The sequence below is a fragment of the Lissotriton helveticus genome, chromosome 3_1 (assembly GCF_964261635.1).
Source record: "Lissotriton helveticus chromosome 3_1, aLisHel1.1, whole genome shotgun sequence".
NCBI classification, from domain to species: domain Eukaryota; kingdom Metazoa; phylum Chordata; class Amphibia; order Caudata; family Salamandridae; genus Lissotriton; species Lissotriton helveticus.
The window spans coordinates 1,089,912,745-1,089,940,036 of NC_136061.1; the positions used below are offsets into that span (position 1 = coordinate 1,089,912,745).

A 27,292-nucleotide genomic window follows, 5' to 3' on the forward strand; every position below is an offset into this window, starting at 1 on the left:
GTTTGGTCTCTAAACACAGTTACATGTCTTGCACTAATGTGACAAATCTGTATTATTTCATAACCTGTTGCATTTCATGCTCTAAGTCTTCATTGAGGTTATAATGTATGTTGTTTTGATTCTTGCACTGTCAGGATAATGAGCACTATCTTAGTATTGCATAATATGCAGAGCATTTCTGATTCATGTCACTTTAGGCTGTGTGTTTTGTACAATATACTATATATTTTTATATAATCTGGTGTGGAGTCTCTTTTGTGGTGTGTTCATTGTGTTACTGTGTTACACATTGCCTGACTGCTCTGTGCCAAGCTATCAGAGGGTGAGCACAGGTTATCTTTGGTGTGTAACTTATTTGCCCTGACTAGAGTGGTGGGTACTGACTGACTTAGGTGCAAACCCTGGCGAACCAGAAACACAATTTTTAACACCATTTTTAACAGGGCAACACTCCCACTTTTATTACTATTGTGGCTCATGGAAACTAAAGAACTACTTATATATTGAGAAGATAAAGGATCCCGAAGCACTACCCCAGTGTATGGCAAGATGGCGGCTGCTGCAGCGGCTGTGTGAGGTACCTGCTCCTCTGCTCCTGTAGTGTAGTTCCTATATTCCCAATAGGCTCTGCACATTGGAATAACATAAACAATAGTTTAGACGTAGGATTGAGGTCAACTAGGTCTCTACTGAATATGTTAGCATTAATTATGATTGCCAGCTGGCTCAGAGGTCACTAGAAACTTTCTCGAGTGAACAGGAAGGAGTTAACTTTCCTGAATAGACAAGAAGGGATTAGTTTCTGACAACCGCATAAACATGACAACTTTGCTCCCTCCAGAATAAGGAGTATATCTCCAGAGTCGTGTGAAAACAATAGACAGCTATTTCACTCAGTCAATCGTGCATGCTTAGTTTCACCAGAGTGCAGAGAAATAGAGAGACGGGCGTTTTCAATAAAAGTTGTTATTTATTGAGCAGTCCTCTTTCTCGTGCAAGAGAAGTGAATTGCCACAATTTCAATACTTGTCATAAAGTAAAGTGCGTACAGTAAAAGGAGTATTATGAAATAATACTGTAAAAGCATTTATATGGTTTCTGAGCCATATGATACTTAAAATGGATAAAATACACAAAATACATACAGCGATAAAAGGTTGACTAAACGTGCTTAACTGGTGTTTCTAAAATACGCCTACCCCAGTGTACCTGACCTAAGCCTAATACGTGGGAAGGTGTAAGTAAGTTAAGATAGTTTTGTGAAGAATCTGCCTCAAGAATTCTCTTAAGGATCTAATCAGCTCCGTACCTTGTTTATAGAATGAAGGAGGTCTTGTATCTCTTTCTCAGGACTCGTTCTCCCAGTCACCCGCAAGGGTGACTGGAAACACTGGAGCTGGATTTCTTGGCAGGAGAAAAGACAGCGTCTCTCTCAGTGCGTCAAATGGGAGGGTCGGCTTCCTTCAGTACTCGCATCAGCTGGGCGTCGGGCAAGTAGATAGCCGCTCTGCTCCAAACCACCGTGTGTTTGCTTAAGGCAAATGCTGGTATATTTATACCTGAAAGGTGCTGGGTTTGACGTAAGGTTGGACATAAAACGTCACTAAGAACTTACAGTTCTTTCTGGACTCCAGGAGTTCTTGCACAAATCAAAACAAAAGCAGGGGGAATTCCCTTGCTGCTGGAGGCTTGGTTTGTTTAAAGAACGCGTTGTACTTTCTAGGAGTCTATGGGAGTAGCCTTGCCGTATTTGGACTGCATTGGCTATGACTAAATATAGATATGATTCTTATGCCTTTATAAGGATATTATTTGTTATAGCCACATAAGGGCATGAATCGGGAATATTTAATTAGGGTCCTAGATACGTTTACAACACTCCTGGTCGGGAAAGGGAGAAGCTAACGATGTTCACCTAGTAGGCTTCTGGCTTTCTTCAATCGAAATTGGGATCTCTCTGCTCTTTGTTGCCGGCGCTTGGAAGATTTTAGCTAAAATTGGATTACACGGAGTAGCGGCTCCAGTGCTTTCAGAGTGTTGAGGTTTCGGCGTGGGACGCGTGGCGCTATAATAATCCATGGTTGCACCATTACTGTTTCTCGATTTTCCCCGAGTACCAGCGTGGTGCTTCCCTCCCCTTTCTCCTGGACTTTACCTGTTTGGGGCTGCTAGCTCAAAACCAAGGATGCCGCTGAAACCCCCTCTGAAGCCTCTGGTTACCAGAAGCGGCAAAACGAAGACTTCAGGGCAGCCTGGTGTTGAAGAAGGAGCCGCGGGTGAGTCGGGGGCTTCGGGCGGTGCTGAGAAGTCGACTTCGCAGTCGGAGCCGACATTAAGCAGTAGGAAGGGAGGGGAGCGAAGGAAAGCGCATAACCTGAATCCTGCAGCACAAACACTCCCCGAGATGTTTGAGAAACAAATATTGAAGAAAAACTTACTAGAGAGATCTGAAAACGCACCAATGAGCCAGGTAATTCAGGAAGGGGATTCTACTGCGGAGGCATTAATTAATTTAGTTACAGAAACGCTTCTGCCTGATACCGCAAATAATGTTGAAAAGAGCCCGGATGGTTGCATTATGGGAAATGGAGTTCATGTAGATGCTGGTTTAAACTTTGAAGGTGCTGCTGGTTTAAACTTCCCCTCTGAGGGAGCAATGTTATCCGAGGTGGCGGAGGCTCTATACCCTGACTCTCTGGCCCTCCAAGAGATTGCCGACAACTTTTTCTCAATGTCAGACCACTAGTCGGATGAGAGTATGGATAAGGATTGGGCAGATTATCCAGGTGAGAGTAGCATGGATGACGAATCTAGAATAAGTGAGACTTTCCCTGGGTCTGCGACAACTGTTAAAAAGCAGAGAGCCAAAAAGTCTACAGGTACTAAGAGTAAGGCACTTGACTCTAGTGGTATGGTTGTGGAAGCTGTATCCAAATCCAGTTGTTTTGGAGGAAAGCAATCTAACTAATCTCATAATGATCAAGAGGTGACTTTAGCTATGATCTATCAGACAATGTTAGCACACAGAGCTGAGTCAAAAATGGAAATTGCTTGCACGCAAACCACATGTAGAAAGGTTCAGAATGCTGTTAGGCGAGTCACTAAGATTTGTACTGATATCTCATCACGAGTCACTGAAGCAGAGACTAGAATATCCGCGCTTGAGGATGAAGTTGCGGCTCAAAAGTTAGAGCTCAGTTCCATAAAAGCTGAACGTGACGACATAAGCTTCAAGCTCACGGAGTTGGAAAATATATCGCGTCGGAATAATCTGCGAGTTTTGGGGGTTCCGGAAGAAATCGGGGGATCTGATGTACGGAAATTTATTTGCGAACTTTTCCAAGATGCATTTCCAGAGCTAACTTCCGGGCTTGGTCTACAGTTATTGAACGGGCGCATCATTTTCCTTTTACAATCAAGAAAGCTAAGCAATCAGAGGTGGAACGGCCTAGAGCAATTTTGGTCCGATGTAACAATTTTTTGGCTAGAGAGGCAGTTTTTGGTCTTGCTAGACCTGATAAGCAGAGAACCGCAAAGGGCTGTAGCTTTTTTGTTCGGCTTGATTTCTGTCCCCCTTGTTGTTCACATTATATATTGAGCCCTGTTTGAACTTTTTTTAGGAAAATAAGCTGATTTTGCTCCCGTGAAAATTCATCAAGTAGAATATAACGTTTTTGCATATGCCGATGATGTCGCTATTGTCACCTCTGATATTAAACTTGCGTTACCTAAAATAATAGAACGGGCTCAGGAATTTGGCGAGTTCTCGGGATATAAATTGAATGTCTCGAAAACGCAGCTGATTCACTCGGCAGAGGGTCGACCGGGTGGCTTGGTGTTTTCTGCTGACCCTTCTTATCTTGGTATAACAATATCTGCCAAAATAAATGACATTGTACGGCTTAATACTGACCCTATATTAGATTCAGCTAATAGAACACTGGAGAGATTAAATAATTTACATCTATCTCTCAACGGTCGCACTAACGTGCTAAAAATGTTAATATTTGCTCAATTTTTGTATTTGTTTCGTACGATACCCTTGTTGTTTCCCTCTGATTTTTTTTTTGTAAAATAGATAGAATGACCTCCAGGTTTCTCTGGGGCTACGGGAGATCTAGAAGAGCTCTGAAATGGTGTACTCTTCCTAGAATCAGGGGAGGCTGGGGGATACCGAATTTTAGGTTATATTATTGGGCGGTTCAATTAAGATATATGGGCATTTTAATTTTTCAAGATGTCACTTTGGATGAATCAATTATGCCGTCAATTTATGAAATGGTTTTGGGGAAGGAAGTGCACAATGTTTGGTGAGAATAATAGAGCCCAGTTATTATAAAAAAACAAAATTTAAAATTATGATAACTGCTTTTCAAATGTGGAAGCAGTTCAAAAAAAGATTTAATTGCTGTTTTGGCTTGAATTATTATATGCCCTTATTGAATAATCAGATTCTACCTGAGATTTTTAGAGACCCAGTAATGATGAGGTGGCACGCTGCTGGTGTGTGCATATTAGGAGATTTATATCAGGATGATCAATTTGTTTCTCATTCTTTTTTACAGCAAAAATATAATTTCTCTAGAATGGATTTTTTTAAATATCTTCAAATTAGAAGCTTTCTGGAGTCTAAGGGTTTTTTAAATCAAATTTTGATGAATAAAATTGATATACTAGAATGCAGCAGAAAGGGGATCAGAATTGGCTTAATATACCAGATGATGATACCTAGGCTGCAAGATGATTTGTGTGTATATGCAGATAAATGGCAAGAAATTAGAAAAGGAGGAAGTTGATCTGTCTAGAGCAATCAAATTGTCAATTAGTACTTTATTTAATGGATCTTTTAAAAGTCAACATTTTTTGTCCATTTTTGATTTGTATTATACCCCTGCTTAGTTAGCTAAATGGAAATCAAAAAGCGGGGACAAGTGTAATCGATGTAGTTATATTGCTGCAGATTCTACTCATATGTTTTTTACTTGCCCCAAATTACTTCAATTTATTACCGATGTACAATTTTATTTGAATGACAGCTTAGGGATCCAACTTGAATTGTCTGCTGAATTAGTAATTCTTGGAATTCAGACAGATCAAATTGGTACAGGAATGACTGTAGAAAAAGGTTTTTTATTTATCTGTATGTCTGTATATCGATCCTGTATAACCTCCCGTTGGTTAGATTTTGATCCTCCAGCTTTTCATCATTGGCATTCAAGATTATTATCTATATTCTAACTTGAGAATGCGGTGTACAAACTGAAGGGTTTGAAAAAGAAGATATTTGGTCGAAAACTCTGGGCTCCTATCTCAAACTGGATTTGATTTTCTTCTTCTTTATGTTTATCGACTGTATCACCAAAAAATGCTTACAGTATTTTGCTTTTTGTATTTATTTTCCTTTCATTTTTTCTTTGTAGTATGACGTTCGCCATGCTGGATTTGTATGTTTTTGTGTATGATTTATTTTCTGTATAACTATCTGCTGACATGAAATAAATACAAATATTTTTAAAAAAAGAGAAGATAAAGGATCCCTTTAGTAACTGTCTTTCTTCTGTGTCTATGACTGGAAAATTAAAGGACGAATCTGCTGTTTCCTACTGCTAGAGTGGGACAATGCAGGAGGAGGCAAAGAGTCATGGTCCACTGAAGTGAATGCCCACTGGCAATCACAAATTAACTACTCAGGTGTCACACTGGATCCAATGGATAAAGCTGCTATTTCAAATATAGGTCAGTGTAACTTGGTCTATGAGGTTGACACATCTAATGGAGACAAACAAGATTGGATTTTTTCTTGTGATTAACTCACCTTAGTCTGAAAGTATTGTACATGTTTGCCACAAAGTGTGTGTGATGAAATGCTTTGCTTTAACAGAGTTGTGTTGCATCCTTTAAACCTATATTTTTTAAATATAAGTTTATATGTCCTGGGAAAAAATCATGTTAGAGCTAAATGGATCACGTCTCCACCCACAATTTTCAAATTCAACCATTACAAATATTAAACCTGTCCATCTTAGTTACATTTACTTTATGTATGAGGAATATGAGCAGAGAACTCCTAGAATTCTGTGCTATCTTTGAATTCTATACTCAAAACGTTCTTCTTTCTTTCAGTGATTATTACCTTACCTCTACAACGTGGGTAACAGATGAAAAGATGTGTGTACAATGGCTTAAAAGAATCCAAAACGTATCAGAATTGGTCATATGTGAACTAGCGGGTGCAGGAGGAGCCTGGAACTGTCCGAATGTAAGTGCCATTAACATGTGAATGTATGCAAAACTCCATGAATTGAAAATGCCTGAATGAGTGAAGTAAATTTAATTGGGCAACAGATGATGCATCTCTAGACTTCTAAATTAACCAGGCATATCAACACTGGACAATGTGGTTGCTGACATTTTTTCACTCTTACGACATTGGCTGTGATGTCCACAACCCAATTCTTGCTCCAGTTGTTCTCTGCCCCACGTCCTCCCTTAACAGATATCATCATCATTCTAGAACATGGAGGGATGTAGACAAACTCCATCCCTCTTTCTCTCTACCTGAGCCTAAAATCAGGGGCGTAACACAGGCCCCTGCAGCCCCACGGTGCTGGGGGGCCCTTACCCTCTAGGGGGGCCGTCAGCACCGCACTTCTGCTGGGGAGCTCTAGATTGAGTCTGGAGGGGGCCCCTGCACGTACCCTGCAGGGGGGCCCCCTCAAGGTTTGTTACGCCACTGCTTAAAATGTATTTACCAGCTCATAACATGGCCTGTCCCCTGAACGCATACCTCATCCTAGAGGACATCATAACCTTGTTCAGTTCTAAAGATACATAGAAGCAGAGATGTAGCGGGGGGACACGAGTTTTGAGACGGTGCCCACCCTGCTCTTACCTGCAGCCATGCGGGGCAGCAGAGGCTGGGACCGCCACGAGCGGCAGAAGGCCTAGCCATGCAACTGCATAGAAGTTCCGCATGGCAGGTGAAACTTGCACCATACATAAGCAATCTTCCTATATGGATTATCAAATATTTTTTTCCAGACCCTCCGCTGGGCACCAGGGCCCAGATTTATGAACCTGTCACACAATTAACGCGGCTCCCAAATTTTCTGTGCTGTGTGACAAGGAGAAAGCAGGAAAATATCATATCTACAGAGATATGAAACTATCCTGTATTCTCCCAAGGGCCGGTGCAGAATCATGTTGCCTAGCACCATGCACACACCTTTGTACCATAGTGCAAAAGTGTCTGCACAAGTCTACTATAGGTTTTGGTCTGGGAGGGTACTCTTCCTGAAACAAAACTATGCTTAGACTAACTTTTAAACTGTTTCTACATTGTTAGAATGCTGTACAATGCTGCACACAAAAGTAAAGGAAAGTAAAATAAAAAAATAAAAAGACCATTCACCTTGCGCTCGCTGCATCGCCAACTCAGCGATGTGGCAAATGCAAGGAAAGTGGTTATATTTATTTGTTTATTTTACTTTCCAATACTCTTGTGTGTACACTCCCTACCCCCACCTCCCCGCCCCCACCCCACCGCCTCACCACTGTTACCTGTGCCGGCCGTGTCTACATGAAATGCCCCTTGCATCAGGTCTGCGTTATAAAAGTAACACAAACACGATGTGAAACCTTTCTAAATCTGGCCCTTCATATCACCTTACTGTTTACTGCAAAATGATAGCACCTCTAAGGAGGCAGAGCAGTAGTCTAACACAGTCATGCTTTGTGATTACCTGCATTTTCATATTCCCGTTTGCATTTTTATTGCTTGTTTACTTTGAATATTTTCCAATTTAAGCGGGGCACTTATTGTGGCCTTGACCTTTAATCATTACTGCATCTGTTTCTTTTGATTAGTCTGTATCACGGTGAACCAGTCTGTATATATTTTGAGGGGCAGATCTCCAAGGAAGTGCTGCAGTGTGGCACTGCAAGCCCTTTGGCTACACCACGCTGTGGCACTTCCGAAGCACAGTGATGAGACATATTTAGAAGAATATGTCACATCTCTGTGCTTCCCCCTGCGCTGGCACACAAACTGCAGCCATGCGCTGGCGCAGGCACCCTTGCACCAGGGTGCAAGGATGGGGAGATTGTCATTGTGCATCTATGGCTATTATCAGATAACATCAACTTTCAAATCGGACTAACACCACAACCGTGTTGTTATTGATTTAATGCTTTGATTACGTTGAACATCAGGGCCATAGCTTGTGCTGGTAAGAGAAGAAGACTTGTCCAAGGCACCATCTCAAGTAATATTAACTCATCATTAATGTCCTTCTGTCACTAGAGTCCCAATACTGCTCTCAATGGCATCTGGCTCTTGGGGAAGTCCAGAGCCTGGCAGATCTCCACTGTCTTCAAAACCATGACACTCCCACCTACCTGGCTGACAAACTCACTATTACTGGTGTTTCTTGGCTGACCCAGAGCCAGGGCACCAACAGACTGGAGACTGACTGGAGAAGTTCAAAAAACAGACAGCAAGGCAGCAGGATATCTCCATCTATTATCCAGGATCGGAAATAACATGATGGTATCCCAACCCTGCTCCAATAAAGGGAAAAAGCTAAAAAATGTTACTTGAAAATGTAGTTGCAGCCCTTGTCTCTTCTTGGAAACTAGCTACCCCCTCTAATCACTTGTTAACTGTTTCCTTATCTTTGACTCTGCACAGTACTCAGCTGCAATGAGACTCCGTTTGCGCTATATGAGCACTATACACATACATATAGCAGTACATTTCAATTATTTTGATCTTTTTTTACGTTTCAAGAAGTTATTACAACTATCGTAGACATCTTGACACTAAAAACTGTACAGTAATTAGTATATGTTAGACCTGATATCAATCGCCTGGTATTCCCCCAAAACGTTTGCCTTTACCCCTCCTGTTTACTGAATTTTTTATTTTTTGGCTTTATGACTCTGTGCACTTAACCACCCAGTACTAATGTGTTGTGCTCTCTCCCCCAAACATGCTGCATTTGTCTACAAGTAATTGGAACATTTAATGTATTTCTAGGTGCCCAAAAGCTGGTACTACATGTTCTTAGGGGCTGTAAATGTAATGCTACTAGTGGGCCTGCAGCACTCATTGTGCCACCCACTAAAGTAGCCTGCTAAAAAAACTGTCTCAGGCCTGCCAATGAAGCCTGCAGTACAGTTTTAAACTGCAATTTTGACCTAGCAAAAAATAAATCCTTTTGCTAGGCCTAACCCTCCCTTTAAAATACTTAGAAGTCACCCCCATGGTACGCCATAGTGGCTCACAGGGCAGGGTGTGTTGTATTTTAAAAGTAGGACATGTGTGTGCCACAGCAGTGAAGAACTCCTAAAGTTGTTTTTCACTTTTGTATGTTCTATCTCACTCATTGACTAACACTACATTACCTTATGAAATTTTATAAGAGCTAACTTTAGATTGGAAGTAGCTGGAGATTCGCCGTTTAAACTCAAATTAATTGAAATTTAGAACCCTCTTCAACAATAAAGTCAGATTTTATGTTAGATTTCCAAAAATGCCACTTGTAGAGAATTCAGCTTGAGCACTATTGTTCACAAGGAACTCATTTAAATAAAGATGTTTTAGCTTTAGAAAATATCTCACTTTTTGCAATGATTTGATCACAGACCCACAAGGAAAATTGAAAATGATACAATCAATCTGTTCAAATTAATTCACACTGATCAGTGTTTGGACCAATGACTATAGAAGAGTAGCCCATTAGAGAAATATTTTTTGTAACACTCACTTCAGCCGAAGTGGGTGATATTTATTTGCAATTACAAAATTCTCAATAAAAAACATACGCTCATAAAACACAACATATATTGATACTATTTACATACTTATAAGGGAGTGTCTTATGTGACCCCAGTGAAGTGAACAAAACCAACATGTGATTAAACATGAGGTGGCCGTTTTAAAAGGGAGAAGTCAGTCATTGCAAGTTAAAGGCTGTCTTTTAAGGATTCTGAATCAATCATTAGATCATAGAGTATGGTCTAGTGTTCTTCGGGCTATGCTTTAATGGTTTATGATGACATTTCAAACCCACTACGGATATCCGGGTCTCTTTAGGACAGGAATTCTTGGGACTATAAGTATGATAAAGTGTTAATGAGGCTACAGTGAGAATCTATGGGCTACATGAATGTTTATATATGACCAAGACTTACCCAAGGCACTTTGGTATTTGCCAAAGGTGCCAATTCACTGTACCGTTAATTCTCAATGGTCTAACCCTCAATACTAGCTTTCTAGGCAAGGTGAACCTATAATGTAGAGGAGTTGAGGATTAGGCATACTGAACTGGGAATTCCTGGATGGCCTAGTGAAGATAGAAGGAATAGAACTCTCCAGCTAGGCCAAGCTCAACTTCAAACGGCGTTGCTTTTGCATACATAAAGGAACTTGAAACCAGGTCTACCCTGTCTTTTGTCACCCCAGACAGTTTGGAACATTGACAGGGGAAGAACCTTTCAGAACCAGAAGTGGGAGTAGGACTGGGAATCTCCCACATAAAGGCTGACACTAGGTATACATATTGGACCTTCAGAGGCACTCATCAGAACATCCCTAGACCTGTGGAAATTACAGTGGAAGGACTGCCCTGCTGCCAGAGAACTGCCCTGATGCTTGAAGGACCACCTTGCTCTCTGAAAAGAAAGATTTTACCTGCTTACCTTCACCACAGGCAACACAGAGTGGCTCCAAGGGTCAGTTCGCTGACCTCCTGTGTGAGATACAAGCATCATAGGATGAGGCTGCAACTGCGCTGCTGACTTTCTGCAACTGGACCTGCCTGGACCTGCAACTGGACCTGTCTGACCCCTGCTGTTGGCCTCTGCTGTGGTTAGGGCTGACCCCAAGATGTACCCCCCAGGTTCCGGACCCTTGGTTGGTATCAGTGAGAGCGCCTCCTAAGAAACAATATGGAAATTGAGCTCCTCATAACCACAGCTCTGCTGCCAGCAACACCCTCCAACACGAAGTTGAGGTGACACCTGCTCTTTGCAAAGAAAGCGATTTTCAGGGATGACCTGCAACATGAGATGCGTACTTCGCACTACAGCCATGACAGCCTGCGATGACCTCCAACGCAAAGCTACAGCAACGACCGTCCGCAAAGCCTGAACGGCATTTCACACAATAGCGAACACCATCTACGATGCCCAAACTGGTCTTTGTGCTGCAGCGATGAGCTTTATGATGCTCAGCCTTCTCCTCACAGTCTCAACAAACTTGAACAAAACTCTTTGTGCCAGGTTTGAGAAAGTAACTCTTCAGCAAGACTAAGCTACTCCGTATATCAGACCCAGCTCCACCGCAGTTGGCCTGAACTTGTAACCTTCCTCTGTTCTAGCATGACCAGATGACCACAAGTGGTGCTTTTTGATTTTGGGAGCTATTTGACCAACAAAATTTTAAAACTGAAAATGTCCTGTTCTACTGATTGGATTCTTGTCATTCTGGTATCCTTTTTTCACAAAATCTTTCTCTATTTTTCTAAATTGGTTGTGCTTTTGCTTTATTATTGTTTATGTGCTGCATAAATACTTTGCAGACTCCTCTAAGTTAAGCCCGACTGCTTTGTATGTACCAAGTTACCAGCCTGTAATCTTCTTGAGTGATTGCTGGTGTATAGCCTATGACCTGCTCCCGGGGTGCACCATTTGTTTCTTTGTATAGCTCTAGTTGTGGGTTGGAGGTGCCTGGCTCCTTTGCTTTTTAGCATCACCATCTTAGAAGGACATTATTGGCTGTTTTAATGTGTTTATGAATTGTTTTCCAATGTTTATTTTAACTTTTAAATATATTTCCAAGTAAGTTTTGTTTCAAAGGGGAGCTTCTGAATGCAAGTAGGAGTTGCTGAACTTTAGTTTAGATTTTTACTTTCTTGCTTCCTTATCCGCTGACACAATGCATCATAGCCCAGCCATGCCCCTTTTTATATGGCCGGCTTCTTAAAGTGCAAGGCAGCGTGTCACCACCACGGGTATGCTGCTGGTGTGCCGAAGGTGTGACAAAGGCAAGCCTGTTGTGCACATCTGTGCCTGGACTGAACCTTGTTCCCAAACCCCTTGACCTTTTTTGCCAAAGGAGTGATCTCAGATTTATTATATGTGGGATGATATGCTAAGCCTTGGAGTAAGAAGCACTTGACATATATGCTCCCTGTTTGGGCCTGTTTTAAACAGTGAAGCCTCCTGCAACAATCTAGCCCAATCTGCCAATCGCTGCATGTCCTCAGGCTGCAATAGTTGACGATTCTCTTGCTATGCCAGTTAAGTTTCTCACTAGCAAGTTGCCATCTTTTGAATGCACACTCGCTAATGATGAATAAAATTACATTTTTGGGGATTCATTCAGTTGCACAATCCTGACTGCATTTTTTAAATTAAGACCTAGGCACATGAGGACTTAGCCCCCTGTTTTGCTGATGCAGTTCCAGACATGCACAATATTTTATACGTAGCATATACCAGAGCATTATTTCTCTAATTTCCTCCACCACCTGTGAGGCTACAGTGTACAATCTGAAAGTTCTTAATACCTTTGCCTTCACAGTTTTATTTCTCTACCAGCCCCCGGGTCCTAGGGCTCCTCTATGAGTATACTCTTGGAACCTTTTGTCCATAAATAAAAAAATAATCCTTTTTGGGGGATTCTAACGTTCACCTGGAGGTGCTGTCTTGCTCCTTCTCTAGACCCCTCACTGATAGCACGTCCAGTTTTGGTTAATCCCAACTCTTATATTCTACTCATTCAGTGGGGCACACTCAGGATGATGTTTTAATTAACAATCCTTTGCTTAAGGTTCCCTCTTATCTGGCATGACCATAGTGTAATTGGCTTTTCAATTAATTTACCTTTTTTGAAAAACATCTTATTGACCCTTTATATCAAGGTAGGGCTTCGTGATTAGCAACAGATGGACTTGGATAAGTTTGATCATGTTCTGAAGTCCATGGGTTTTGTTACTCATCCTGATCCTGAGTTAGTAGTTGTACTTCACCAGAACCTGTGCATGGATCTCTGTGACATTGTGGCTCCATTTAATACTTGCCATCAGCATTGGGTGAAATCTTCTGAACCCAGTTTTCGGATAACCTTAAATCCATGAGACAATTATGTCACAGGCAAGAGCGCAAATGGTGTCTAGCATATGAACCTCAGGCAAAAGGTCTATAATTTGCAATTACAAGCAGGCCACTTTTGAGGAAAATCCTGCTTTTATGCATCTAAAATTATTAGTGCCCACCACCCCAAGATGGCCGCTTGTTAGAGCAGCTCCGATATCCATCTGCAATATCCCCAGCCATTCGCTTAATGATCCTTTCTCTAGAAGCAATCAACTTATATGCAATCCATTGCTGGCCTGTGGGAAACCCAGCAAACCTGCAACGACTGTTTAAAGCTGCCATCTGAAAACTTGATGCATTTGGGCCTAGCCAGTGAGTGGACCCTGTCCTAGAGTAAGAATTGTGCTGGAGAGGATGAGTGCTGTGGCCAAAACTGTGTTGTAGCGGCAGTGATAGACTGGCCATGCCGGGTGGTGGTGCAGGTTGGGGTCTCGGAGATGAGGCCCTCCCCCTTTGAGTCTGGTGGCCTGGTGTGGGCGAGACTTTGTGGCAGAAGCTGTAGGCCACTTGGCCCGGCTGAGGGAGTGGCTAATCGACGTGGTCCAAGCCTATTGAAGATACAAGGGGGTGAGTTGCCTGATTGGGCCCCCACCTTCTGGACAACCTTTAGGTCACCCAGCCGGGTGAACACTGGCTCTGCAGTGGGCCCCGGCAGAGGGCCTGTCCGCTCTCCCTACCCTTCTCCTCCTGATCCAAATTGAGTGGATCTGGACTGTGGGGAGTTGGCATAGACTTGGGCAGTAAGTGTGGAGCACAGCAGTATCTACATCAGGTGCCTACCAACCTCTGGTTAAAGCAGCACTTATGCATGCATGCCCTCACATAATGGCTCTGCTTTAGACTCCTTACTGCCTCATTCACATTCACTGATGTAATTGTGCATCTCCATATGGAGTTGTTACCATCGTGAGCCATCACTGCTATTCTGCACCTCGCCTGTTCCTGTGGACTCGTACCCCTCTTCAGACTGCGGTACGATCTCCTCTACTGCCGTACTCTCCTCAAAGCACTTGGCTGGATATCTGCGGTAGGTTGCGTTCCCCTGCTGGTTGAATCTAGGCTGGGTGCATGGTTGGCCCTTGTGGAGCAGCGCACACATGGTGAGAAAGCGGACAGTCTGCGTGGGGACTGTGTTGTACCCCGAGGCAGGCAACAGTGAGTATCCCCATGGCCCCCGTCTCTCCCTCATTTGTCCCCAAGCCCCAGGGCTGACATTATGATGGACGGCAAGTGTATGCCAGGAACCCACCAAACAAAGTGGGATAAATATGCACTCCCAAAGGGCCCAGTCACCACGGATGGCTCTTAGAAACAACTCTCATCAGCTGCATTATTACCTCACAAAAAGATGCCCCTGACTCGCACAATTTCATGGCGTGATTGAGGGAGTGCACACCACACTGGAGGTACACATTGATTCTACCACAACAGAGGTCTCACTGCTAAGAGCTGATCTTTGTAGGATGACACATAGAGTCAAGGAAGTGAAGGAATCTACGGTCACCATGCACCATGACACAAAGGCCCTCATGGCCCAGGTCGCCAAATTACAAGCCACAAGTAAATTCATTGAGGCCTGCCTGGAAGATTACGAGGGTAGATCATGTCAAAATAATGTGTGCATCCTAAGAGTCCCAAAGAGACCTGAGGGATCAGCAGTAGACCTGTTTGTTGAAGACCTGGTTCTTTAAGAGCTACAGCCTTGATGCCTTTCCAAATAATTTTCAGTGGAATGTGCCCATTGTTTTTCAGGCAGGTGTCCCAAGCCGGTATCCCCCCAACCCGTCATTGGCCTTATTTTCGATTTCTACGATATTATACTTCAGACAGCATGTAGTGCTCCTCCAGTGACATATGAAAACACAACTATAACCTTCTTTTCTGATTTTACACTCAGGGTTCAGTGCAGCATCACAGTTTCCTAGAAGTCAAAAAAGCATTACAAGACAAGACAGTGAAATACTCAATGAATTTCCCAGCAAAACCGTGTGTAGAATCTGAGGGAAAGAAATGGTTCTTCTCGACCTCGCAGGAGGTCTGGGACTGGCTCGAGTGGTGGAGGACGGCAGGATGCAATGGCTCTAAAAGACAACAGAGATGGTATGGGCAACGATCTGAGGAGTCGATAGGCAAGTGGTTGTAAATTCAGATTGAGAAGGGATCAAGTCACTGCAACGACAAACTGTGAGAGCTAACATTAACATTGACCGCTGCAGCCGCAGTGACACACCCCGTGAACATATCAATTGAAACAGGACATGGTTTTATGGCAGATTGCATCGTTGTGTCTGAAGATAAGTCCTCATACTGTAAGGGTCAGTATCGAGGAGGGACCGCACTGAGCTTATCATTCTCAAATGTTGACACTTTGCTTGCTTAGTGGGTTACTGATAATGCTTAGTGTATGGGGATCAGCGGGTGGTGGTGTCTCGGGTGGTCCACACTCTCCTCAGTGTTTCATGTTGGAAGGGACGACAGGCGCTCTGTAAGTTGGGGAGACTGACAGTCTTAGGGTTATCTTGCATGGAGGCAGGGAGGGTGCTTTGAGTTTAAACTGGGGGAGAGGAGAAGTGGGTAAGGGGTTGGTTTGATAACATTGTATTTTTTATTTCTCTGATAGCTTGACACCGAATTTTCTTATCTACCACATTTCTTGAGCTTGAAAGGTGTATGAGTGCGGTTCCTTGTTCCACTACACCGGATAAAGCTGTTGGCTGAATATCTGCAGACATCATCAAGTAGTACTGGGTGATGGTGCTTGCATTGACCACCTCAGAAATATGGCTCATGTCCTCAAATGTAAATGATTTGGGAGACAAATCAATGTGGGGTGGTGCTCCAGTGTCTTAAACATCACTCCCTAGATGTTTTTCTCTTATAGGAAATCTCTCCCTCACCAACGACCCCGCAACCGCCAGAACCAACATACACGAAGGGATGAAAGACGTAGCCGAGTGGATGATGAACAGCCGCCTGAAACTGAACTCAGATAAGACGGAAGTCCTCATCCTGGGATCATCACCCTCCGCCTGGGACGACTACTGGTGGCCCCCTGCCCTGGGCAGCGCACCCAAACCAACGGACCACGCACGCAACCTGGGCTTCATCCTGGACTCCTCCCTCTCGATGACCAGACAAGTCAACGCCGTCTCCTCGTCATGCTTCAACATCCTACGCATGCTACGCAAGATCTGCCAGTGGATCCCAACCGGAACCAGGAAGACGGTCACCCAAGCCCTCGTCACCAGCCAACTGGACTACGGCAACTCCCTCTATGCCGGAACCACAGCCAAACTCCAGAAAAGACTCCAGCGCATTCATAACGCCTCAGCACGACTCATCATGGACATCCCCCGACACAGCCACATCGCCGGACACCTGAGAGACCTGCACCGGCTCCCCGTCAACAAGAGATTCACGTTCCGACTCCTCACCCACGCATACAAAGCTCTCCACAACCAAGGCCCCAGATACCTCAACGACCGCCTGACCTTCTACACTCCCACCCGCCAGCTACGATCGACCAGCCACGCCCTCGCCGCCGTTCCCCGCATCCGAAGAGCCACAACAGGAGGAAGATCCTTCTCCTACCTGGCTGCCAAGACGTGGAACTCCCTCCCCATCCACCTCCGCCTGACCCAAGACCACCTCTCCTTCAGGAAGCAACTCAAGACCTGGCTGTTCGAGCAGTATAGGACCCTCCTCCCCCAAGCGCCTTGAGACCCTCCGGGTGAGTAGCGCGCTATACAAATGCTTTGATTGATTGATTTATTGAAATGCACCTTCTCGACAGTGCTTGTAAGGCTTTGGATCAATGGGGGTATAAAATGATAGTGCATGTGGGATACACCTCCAGTTCAAGGGGCACAGGTATCCTTCTTAGAAAACAACTTCCCCTCACTGTTAACCAAACCTGGACAGATAAGCTTGGTAGATATGCAGCTCTTTACGGGTCGTGGGAAGGTGCAACAATCAATATTCTCTCTGTAAATGTTCCCCTGACTATGCATAACAATAATTTCCCGGAATTGGGGAAGTGTCTAATTGGATTGCATATTGGAGAACTTCTTATGTGGGGAGTCTTTAATATGGCACTCTGTATTACTAAGGATCTTTGCCCCCACGACCTTCCTGTTCCCACCTGTCAGGCTTACTCTCTGCCCTAGGACTTGCTGGCATTTTCCATGCACAGAATCCCATTGCACAATTTTACTCTTTCTACTACAAGGCTCATAGTAGCCTTTCCTGGACTGATTTTATCCTTACACTGACCAGCCACACCCCTTGCTTTCATGATGTACGCTATGTGGCCTGGGGAATTTCCGGTTATTCCCCACAGTGGGTGCTTTTCAGTTTGAACAGGCTGTGACCTCGAAGGGTCATCACTTTAAACCCCTGGTACCGTAAGATCCCGGGTGTACGAGAGGGACTGGTTAAGGACATGGAACACTACTTTGCAGAGAATGCCACATCAATAGAATCTCCTCAAATTCTCTGGGAGGCTTTCAAAACTGTCATTAAGGGGCAGGCACTCTCCCTGTCAGTTGCGCATCGAAAGAAAAATAGAAAAAAGGTAGACATACTTGAACAAGACATTTCAAAACTAGAGGCTGCCCTGACTGGAGATGATACTCAGGAGGTCAAACACAATTTAAAACTTGAACAGAAACAATATAGGGATCTATTGATGGAGGCAGCCACGGCTAGACTCCAGGCAACCATTATTTCATATATGAGATAGGAAATAAAGCCGGAAGGCTCCTTGTATGGTTAGACAGGCCTGAGAGGGCGAGTCAGTGAGTAACCAATATCTACTCTGATTATGGGGAACACTGACGAGATTGGAAGATATTGCTGATGCTTTTGCAGCCAATTATACTCATCTTCACTGTCTTGTGGGTACAACCACCAACGGAGACTGCCATAAATTATTATCTGACTTACATCTCCCGACTCATTCTTTAGAGGATAAAACTCTTCTCGAAAACACCTCCACAATGGAGGAAATTGTGCTATGATCAGTAACATCCAATCAGGCAAGACGATGGGACCAAATGGTCTCCAGATTGAACTTTATAAATTCAATACCCCCAGCATCCCGCCTCACTTGTTGGGAATGTAAATGGAGAGTCGCAGCAAAGGTGTCCTCCCCAGAGACCAAAGATTGTCATCCATCATTGTAATACTTAAACAGAGTAAGTCCGGCGGAGAACTGCGCTTTCTATAGGCCCATCTCACTCCTCAATGCCAAAGCTAAAACCCTGGCTATACTCTTCGCATCTCGACTTAATCCAATAATAAGTAAACTGGTGCAGCCGGATCAGTTCAGTTTTATGTGCAGCAGAAATACTGCTCTTAATCTGCGGCTACTTCATGGAGTACTGGGTTGCTTTGACAGGATTCGGGAAAATGCAGTAGTCATGTCACTTGATGCTAGTACGGTCTTTGATATGATTGAATGGTCATATCTTTTTACTGTGTTCGAACAATTGGGCTTTGGTCCCACGTTTCTGTCCTGGTTAAGACTCCTCTACTCTGGTGAATGGATAGATCTCCTGGGTGTTCCCCCTCCAATTTGGTAACAAGCCGGGATGCCTTCTTTTCCACTTATTTTTGCCTTGATCCTTGAACTGTTGATGGCCTCGGTACATATGGACCCACTGATTCACTGACTGCATTGTACCAAGGAGTAGAGAGATAAGATATCTCTAATGCAGATGATGTCCTATTATATATTGCTGCTCCGTAATCCTCCTTCTGCAGAGTATTAGATATATTCACTAACTTTGATAAATATTTTGGATATACTATTAATTGGTGCAAATCCACAATATATGTCCTCCATGGTGGAGCACCAGGCCTTTTGCTTGATTGTTGGGTAACCTTGGCATCAGATGGCTTCAGATATCTTAGGATCTACGTTAGCACTGATCCTGAACTCTTTCATGCCTATATCTTCAAGGTCCCTTGTTGCAACTTAAAGGTTATCATAAAGATTGATAAAATGCACTCCATAATATTCATTTCCAGTAATTTTGACATCATGATTCAAATGCTGGCGTGCCTCTTAAAAGTGACACCCAGCATTGGAGGTCTTTGTGACTGGGGGTGAATGTTTGCATTGTCCAACATTCTGTCCATCAATTGGTTCTTTTGCATCTGTCGCCCTAAGTGGAAAGGGTATGCCCAGATGTGGGTCCCGTGCTCACTGCACAACTGGATTCAAGCTAGCCTGGCTGCTGAAGGGTGATGCCCTGAAACCGGTCCCAGGATTCTTGTTTCCGGTCCCGGGAGAACCTGGCTTGGCAGTCCGGGCTGGACTGTTCCCACAAGGAACAGGGTCAAGACTGATTTGCATAGGGCTGGGTCCAAACTGGGGGGGTGTGGTGAGCAAAAGAATGATGGATTAAACCCAGATCCTTATGACTCGGGGTGAATTTTTGCATTGTCCAACATTCCGTCCATCAATTGTTTTTTTTGCATTATTCCAAATTATGGCATTGCCACAGTCTCTATATGTGCTACAAAACATACCATTGTCCATCCCCGCAGCCTATTTTAAAACTGTAGAGAGCAAGGTCCGACTTCTATTGTGGGACGATGGATCCCCTCATATCACCTACTCCAAATTAATGCACGTTTGTATGGTGGGGAAATAGCTTTACCCGATGTACCAAAATACTACTTGGCAGAGCATTTAGTGGTAATTAACTACTGGTCGATCAATAATTCCCCTGATACGTCCTTCCCTTACATGCCCGTTGGGATGCAGATTTAGAGGACCGTGCTGACAGGCAGTGTCCCAAGGCTTTGGACTCCCCGCAGGAAGAAGCTATTCATATGCAATTTTGGCTAGTCCAGCTAAAGTTACTCCATAGATCTTACTTCTCCCGCAGCGCTTTGGTTAAGATAGGCAGAGTCCTTGATCCAGCTTGCTGCAGGCAGTGTGGGCGAGAGGGATCCTTTTTTCATATTCTTTGGGAATGTCCCACAATTCAAACCTACTGGAAATTGGCTGTGATGTGTCTGAGTAGAGCGTGTGGTGATGAGTTAAGTCCTTCCTCCAAATGACGTCTGCTTAATGTTTAGGATGCCACAGACTTGGGTCGCAAGCAATTGTGGGTCAACCTAGGATTGATAATTGCCAAATACAATATTGCCTGTCTGTGGGGGGTGGATTCCCTGCAGAGCCTTCACAAAAGTAGAGGCTGTCCCAAAAATGGGAGAAGATCTGGGGCAAAAGGATTGTCTATAGGGTTAGTCTATGTGTCACCCCCATAATGATGTCCTCGATGGTCAAAACTGCCATTTATGTGAACTCTGATCTCCACTAGACAGTCTATGTATTTTAATATCAGTCAAAGGGTCGTTGGGGCTAAACAACACTGTTTACGCTTGTTGTACTTAAGCACAACTCCTGTGGTATTTGTGCCTGCTCTGTTTTCATTACCCTGTTTAGTAAAAAGATTTTTAAAAAGATGTCAACTTGCTCTCTGACTCAAAAGTACCAGCAGCCACAGAACGGCCACAATCTTTTTGTGACGATTTAGCCACCTTTTTCCTCGACAAGGTATGTAATATATTTTCAGAGTATTCCAACCCTCAGGATAGCATTCAATTGTATAATATACTTCTACTTACTTAGATGTGGCCAATAGGAACATTCCCCTTCTTTCTCCATCTTTGCCTACACTAAAATCTCAAGTTAATTAGCTTTTTTCAGCTGCTTGTTAGTTAAATTACACTACCATATTATCTTCCTTTTCCTCGTTCTCTGTCTCCCAAGTTGAGGCTCTTCTGTTTAAAATTAAGTCAAGATCTCCTCTGAACCCCTGTTCACTTAAAATTCTACACCTGGTCTGTAAGGCAGTTGCTTGTCGCTACTTAATCTGCAATTACCTCTGGCTGCTTCACAAACATTTAGAAGGAAGCAATGGCAATTCCTTTGCTTACAAAGGCCAACCTTGGTGTGAAAAATGTATAGAACTATTGTCCTACACAACTTTTGAATTTACCAGCTAAAAACTTAGAAAAGCAAATGAATTAGGAACTGATGGATGTCATCGATCACTATGATCTACTAGACCAATCTCAAACTGTATTTAGGAAAGAACATAGAACTGAATATGCATTAGTGCATTGGTTTATAACATCAGAACCATTGTGGACACTGGAAAGTCTGTGATGCTTATCATGTTAGATTTGTCTGCAGACTCTGATGCTGATGCTGGGGATCAAGGTTAAAGCCCTGAATGTAGTTAGTTATTTTCTTACAGAAAGAACTCAGACTGTTAGATGTGAACAGTTCACTTCCAAGACCATTTCGCTGCCCTTTGGGTTACATCAGAGTTCATCCCTTCGCCGTACTTTATTCAATCTGTACGTCACTCCTCTGGCCAAGCTTTTTCAGTCTTTTGGCCTCAGTGTATTATCCTATGCAGGCGATACCCAGATCATTGTTACGGTTGGATGACATAGTTTCTGTCACTCAAAATGTTAACAATTGTATGTTGGCAATCAGCAAGTGGATGAAGGACAATTCCCTAAAACTTAATGCTGACATTCCTTGGTTTGGTCTCACAATTATTGGCCCTCTGCCCTAGGCTCACCTCCTGTTCCTTCTTGCTTTCCATATCCATGTCAATCTAATAGTTTCTTCATGTTTTAACATCATTCACTGCCATAAGAAAATCTTCCCTTTTGATCTGTAGTCGGAGCAGAAAACTGTTTTTTCTTACCTTAATCTCGTCTAGATTTGATTACTGCAATGCTTTATTCCTCAACATAAAGCAGAGCTCTTTAACCAAATTACAGAGTTTTTTTTCAGAGTTTTTTTCAAGCCTGTACTATATTAATATCGTCAGGCATACAGATGTTCAGATTGCTCACTGTCACCTTCAGATGGTATGAATCAACCAAGTCTGTTTGGACCACAACAAGCAGTGCAAGGGTTGTTGTGTGGTACCAACATAGGGCAAAGTGCACACACCTACATAAATAGAATATTTCAAATTTCGGGATTTCCAGCTCATCCTCCTCATTGGGTTTCAGAGCACTGTCCATTTAATCCTGGGTTGTTTGCCACCCCATACTAGCCTACTTCAATGAGGTTGTAATGATGAAAAACAATTTGTGTGTTGGGTAAATTGGTGTATTGTGAAACAGGTATAGAAATCGCAGAGGACCACCATCATTATGAAGGTGATCATTCCTACCATTGTCAAAGGAAGCTTGATCCAGTGATTGACTTGCTCCATAAGGTTTGATATAGCTGTCCTTAATTGTGTTTTTTCATCATCCCTATTTCCGAGTAGAATTTAAGTCTGATTGCCAGATTGCGCATTTTCCACCTGGCATTGGCGTGTGCCAGGAGTAGGAGAAAATTGCAGTAACTTAACCAGTTCACATTTATCCCAGACATCCTGCAGAGCTTCAGAAACACCCTGATCAAGAGTGAAATATTAGTTCTGTGGTCTCTAATTTAATGGACTTAATCAGTGTAGAGCGGCACAAGCATCAGGTGGGATATGAAACTTACACAGTTTTGAAATGTTTTTGGAGGATAAAGCAAGTTAGAGACTCTATCACGATTGCAAAGAGGAGCGGTGCATCTCTGCCTGGTACCTGAGATACATTCACCAGGTTGGAGAGTGCATTATTAATGAACACTTGAGCCACGAGTTGAGTGCACAATAGTCTCTACCAGGACAGGACTTTGTCTCCCAAGCTGATCTTTCCTAGTACTTTAACAAGTAATTCCTTTAAATGGAACCAAACTTCTTGGCTGCGTACAAGAATGCAACCACAGCTGGTAAGTGTGGATCTAGTTGGTTTAGAACAGTGAAAGTTTGCAGGTTCCATGATGACGAGCGCCCGATACAAATCCAGCTTGCTCAAGTACCACTATCTGAAAGATCAGACGTATAAGGCCCCTGCCAATATTTTACCTAGACATCGGGCAATAGGAGGAGCATTGTACAGGGTCTTTACCTGGCTTGAGGAGTGTTATTAGAAGGTCCTTCTGCATTGTAGGTGGCAATTGCCATACTGCTTTTGACTCCTCTAGAGATGCAGCCCTAGTATATTTGTATGCTCTTTGTAGAACTCAGATGTGAGTTCTTTGCTCCAAGAAGTCTTACCAGACAGTTTATCTATTGCTTGTTTGATGTCCTTCTCTAATGTTAGTTGCACCAAGTGCTCCCTATGTGGACTTTCCAATCATGCAAGGGCAGCGTCCTCAAGACAGTCAGTTATCTCAGTGCAGTTGTACATGGTGTGAAGTCTCACTGGATATCTGACTGTAGACCAAAGCTATTATCTGATGTGTGGGAACTTGGAGCCCTGATTGACGAGCAAATTGGTGCTTAATTCTCAGATAAATGCAGTGATAAAGCCTTGCTATTATCTTTTTGACGTACTTAGGAAGAAATTTTCATCAGAGGTTAACTGATAGTGTTCTCTGTGGTTATCTTGCCCAGACTGGACTATTGTACCAGCCTTTATCTTGTTGTGCTGCACAAACTACTGGCAGAGTGTCAACTTTCTGAGAGTACAGCGGTCCACATGGTGACAGATTTCAGTAGGTGAGCTGTTATCACGCCTGTATTAGCTTGGCTACACTATCTCTCTCAACCTCTAAGAGTTATTTAAGTTTAGTGCATCTTCCTTAAGCCCTACTCAATAATAATTCCCCATCCTTAGTAATAGATGACTTCAATAGTGCATATTGACTCACTTACATGTGGTCAGCAGACAAAGATGAAGTCGGTTTGCAAACTAAAGATCACGGTTCTGAGATTTCAATGTGCCTTTGGCTGTCTTGTTTAAATTTATCTAAATTGATCTACAGATGAGGACCAACTTCTTAACTTTCCACAGACCTCGGAAACTTTGGCTTTACACACACAATTGAGCTATACATTTGTTTACTGTAGAAAATTGGGTGGAAGCCTCTTTCAGGCAACAACGAGAATTCTTGCCAGGGTGAACCACTGAAATCAGTTAACAAACTGTGTTTAATAACCACAAATACCCTAATGCACTACGAACCGACAGCTCTTCCATGGAACAAAGAGAAATTCTCTGTAAAAACCCCCAAACTATAAACTATACTTAGGGTCTGATTTAGAGTTTTTGGGACAGGTTACTCCATCACATCATTGACGATTATCTCCTCCACCAAAATATAAATACCATAATATCCTATGGGATTTATATTTCAGGGGATGGGATATCCATGACCGTTGTGACTGAGTAACTCGTCCGCCAAAATATGAATAAGCCCTTAATAGGAAAAGAGCCAGGTTTTCAGGCTCTTTCAGAGTAATAAGTGATTATCCAGTTCTGAAACATGGTGAGTAAGAGAATACCAGAATCTGAGCAGTCAGAAGGACAAAAGACCTGCCTCCCTATCTAGCTTTGTGATAAATGGGTATAATCAACTGTCTCCTCTATGAAGAGCATGGTGGTGTAGGCGTGCGGTACCTGTGACATTTAGACTGGAAGAAATAAGGTCCATGACCAAGCAGAACACAATAAGTAATACAAAAAGCTTTGAAAGAGCCAATGCAGTTTTTTAGCTCCGGGGATACTGGTCTGAATTTAGGAATATCCAGAATGAGGCGGACCGCGCCATGCCACTGATAGACAATCTTACTATTCTGCTAACAACTAAATTAGGGTGTGTCAATAGATAGAGAAGTTTGGCAAACAGGCAATTGGGGATATGTTCCATGAATGATAATATAGCCCTTTGGATGAGTACTTTATGTCTACAACAAGGTCCTCACTAGAAAAAAATGTCCTACTATAGATTAAGACTTGCTTTGTAAAACCACATTGACTAAATTCACACAGGAACCTTTAGTGCTTCTGGCACGAGACCAAATCTCCAACTCTGGTGTTCCTTCCTATTGTATATTTAAACTGTGTATAATATCACAGCCAAGGGAGCTGAGGTGTCTATTTGGGGAGTCAGGGGTAGCTGGGAGAGATCTGGGTAAACACTTGACTGATGCTCAGTGTAAATTTTGCTGTCAGAAGACCAAGGTAATTGCAGCAAACAGTGTACAGTGAGCAGTGCACTATAAACTCCTTCACAACTAAAAACAGATAAAGGGATATGGACCTGCAACACAACACTACAGGTTAAAGATGCAGGGACATGTTTTTGATGCATGTTATACAACTGGCATGATACTGTCTATGCATAGGGTCATTATGGAGAGATTTTGATGTTGCTAGGCTACATGTATAACATACCCAAAAAGGTGGGAAAAATTACAGCAGTGGCCTTACTCATTGCCAGAAGACTAGCCACAAGGCACATGGACCAGAGTCTCTCCCCACTATCGAGCTCTGGATTAAAGACATAGTCTACTGCAATGACCAATGTGAAATGTATCATGAGCTTCTACCAACCCAAGAACCCAAAAACATATGGTAGCCACTCCACAAATACCATAAGCAGTGGAGTCCCTTGCTCACTTTGCCACTGGATTCAAGCAAGGCGGGCTGAAGACGGCTGGAATGCCAGAAACCGGTCCTCGGAAGCTTGTTTCCGGTCCAGGGAAGACATGGCTTGGCAGTTCGGTCTGGACTGTTCCCATGAGGCACAGGGTCAGACTGATTTGCATATAGCCATGTCTGAACTGGGGTGGCAGAGTGGGCTAAAGAACGGTGATGGATTAAACCCAGATCTTTTGACTGGGTGTGAGTGTTTGATTGATTCAGATGCTCCGTCCATCACCACCCCCTTTTGTACCGCTTTTGACCGCCATAAGTGTGGCAGGGTATGCTCAGACGTGAGTCCCTTGCTCACTTTGCCACTGGATTCAAGCAAGCCGGGCTGAAGACGGCTGGAATGCCAGAAACCTGTCCTCGGAATCTTGTTTCCGGTTCAGGGAAGACATGGCTTGGCAGTTTGGGATGGACTGTTCCCATGAGGCACAGGGACAGACTGATTTGCATATAGCCATGTCTGTACTGGGGTGGCAGAGTGGGCTAAAGAACGGTGATGGATTAAACCCAGATCTTTTGACTGGGTGTGAGTGTCTGACCGCTCATCCCTCCACAGGGCTTGGTCGCCCCACTCACTGCTGCCGCTCCTGCCTGCCTTTGCCGCCTCCTGCCTGCAGATTCCTTTGCTCGCTGCCCGCTGCTCCTGGGAATTTCCCGCTGCTCCTGCGAATTTCCCGCTGCCCGCTGCTTCTTGGAATTTCCCGCCGCTGCCTCCCTGCGGCCCCGCCCCCCTGTGATTCCATTCGCCGCCCCACCACCCAGCTGCTCCTCCCTCCCGGCTCCTTACTTATGACGCCCCCAGAGCGACCGCGCAGCGGACGCGCGAATCGGGAGCGCCGAAGGTGCGCCAAAGGTAAGCCCGTCTGCGCCCGTCCGCGCCTGGCCCGCGCCCAGCGCCAGGACCCCTGGCCCTCCCCGCCGAGGCAAGACGACCCGACTGACCTACGACGCCGCCACTCTCAACGCACTCAATGCCGGCCGGACCCACGCCTGCTGCCGAGCCACCCCGAGACGCACCCACGGACCCTTCACCTGCTGCACCTGCAAGTTCACCTGCCTACGAACCTGCCCCGCACCCCCAAGACAAACACCAGCAGTAACCACCTCAAGTGCATCCTGATCAACACCCGCTCCGTCCACAGACACGCCGTGGAACTCTGGAACCTCCTCGACGCTACATCACCGGACGTCGCCTTCCTCACGGAAACCTGGATGAACGCCTCCTCTGCACCCGACATCGCCATCGCCATCCCGGACGGGTACAATATCATCAGGAGGGACCGCATCAACCAGACCGGAGGTGGCATCGCCATCGTCCACAGGAACACCATCCGCATCACGACCGACGCCAACGACTCCTTCGCCGCAGCCGAACATCTCCACTTCCAGATTCACACCGACCCTAGGACGACCCTCAGAGGCACCCTCGTCTACAGACCCCCGGGACAACGCACACAATTCAGCGAAGACATCGCCGACTTCATCAGCCCGCACGCCCTCCCCTCCACTGACTACATCCTCCTCGGGGACCTCAACTTCCACCTGGAGAACAGCAAGGACCGCAACACCACCGCCCTGCTGGAAAACCTCGCCAACCTCGGACTCAAGCAAC

General features: G+C 44.2%; 1 protein-coding gene across 7 annotated transcripts in view; it reads left to right on the forward strand.

The window, feature by feature from the left end:
• The window catches only part of LOC144823287 (dipeptidyl peptidase 4-like), an 867,366-nt gene that overhangs the window by 591,218 nt on the left and 248,856 nt on the right, over nt 1–27,292 (forward strand). For all 7 annotated transcript variants that reach the window (XM_078681655.1, XM_078681657.1, XM_078681659.1 and 4 more), the window contains one exon: nt 6,124–6,259. In XM_078681655.1, coding sequence (XP_078537781.1) covers nt 6,124–6,259 — 136 coding nt within the window. The remainder of the gene's footprint in view (nt 1–6,123; nt 6,260–27,292) is intronic.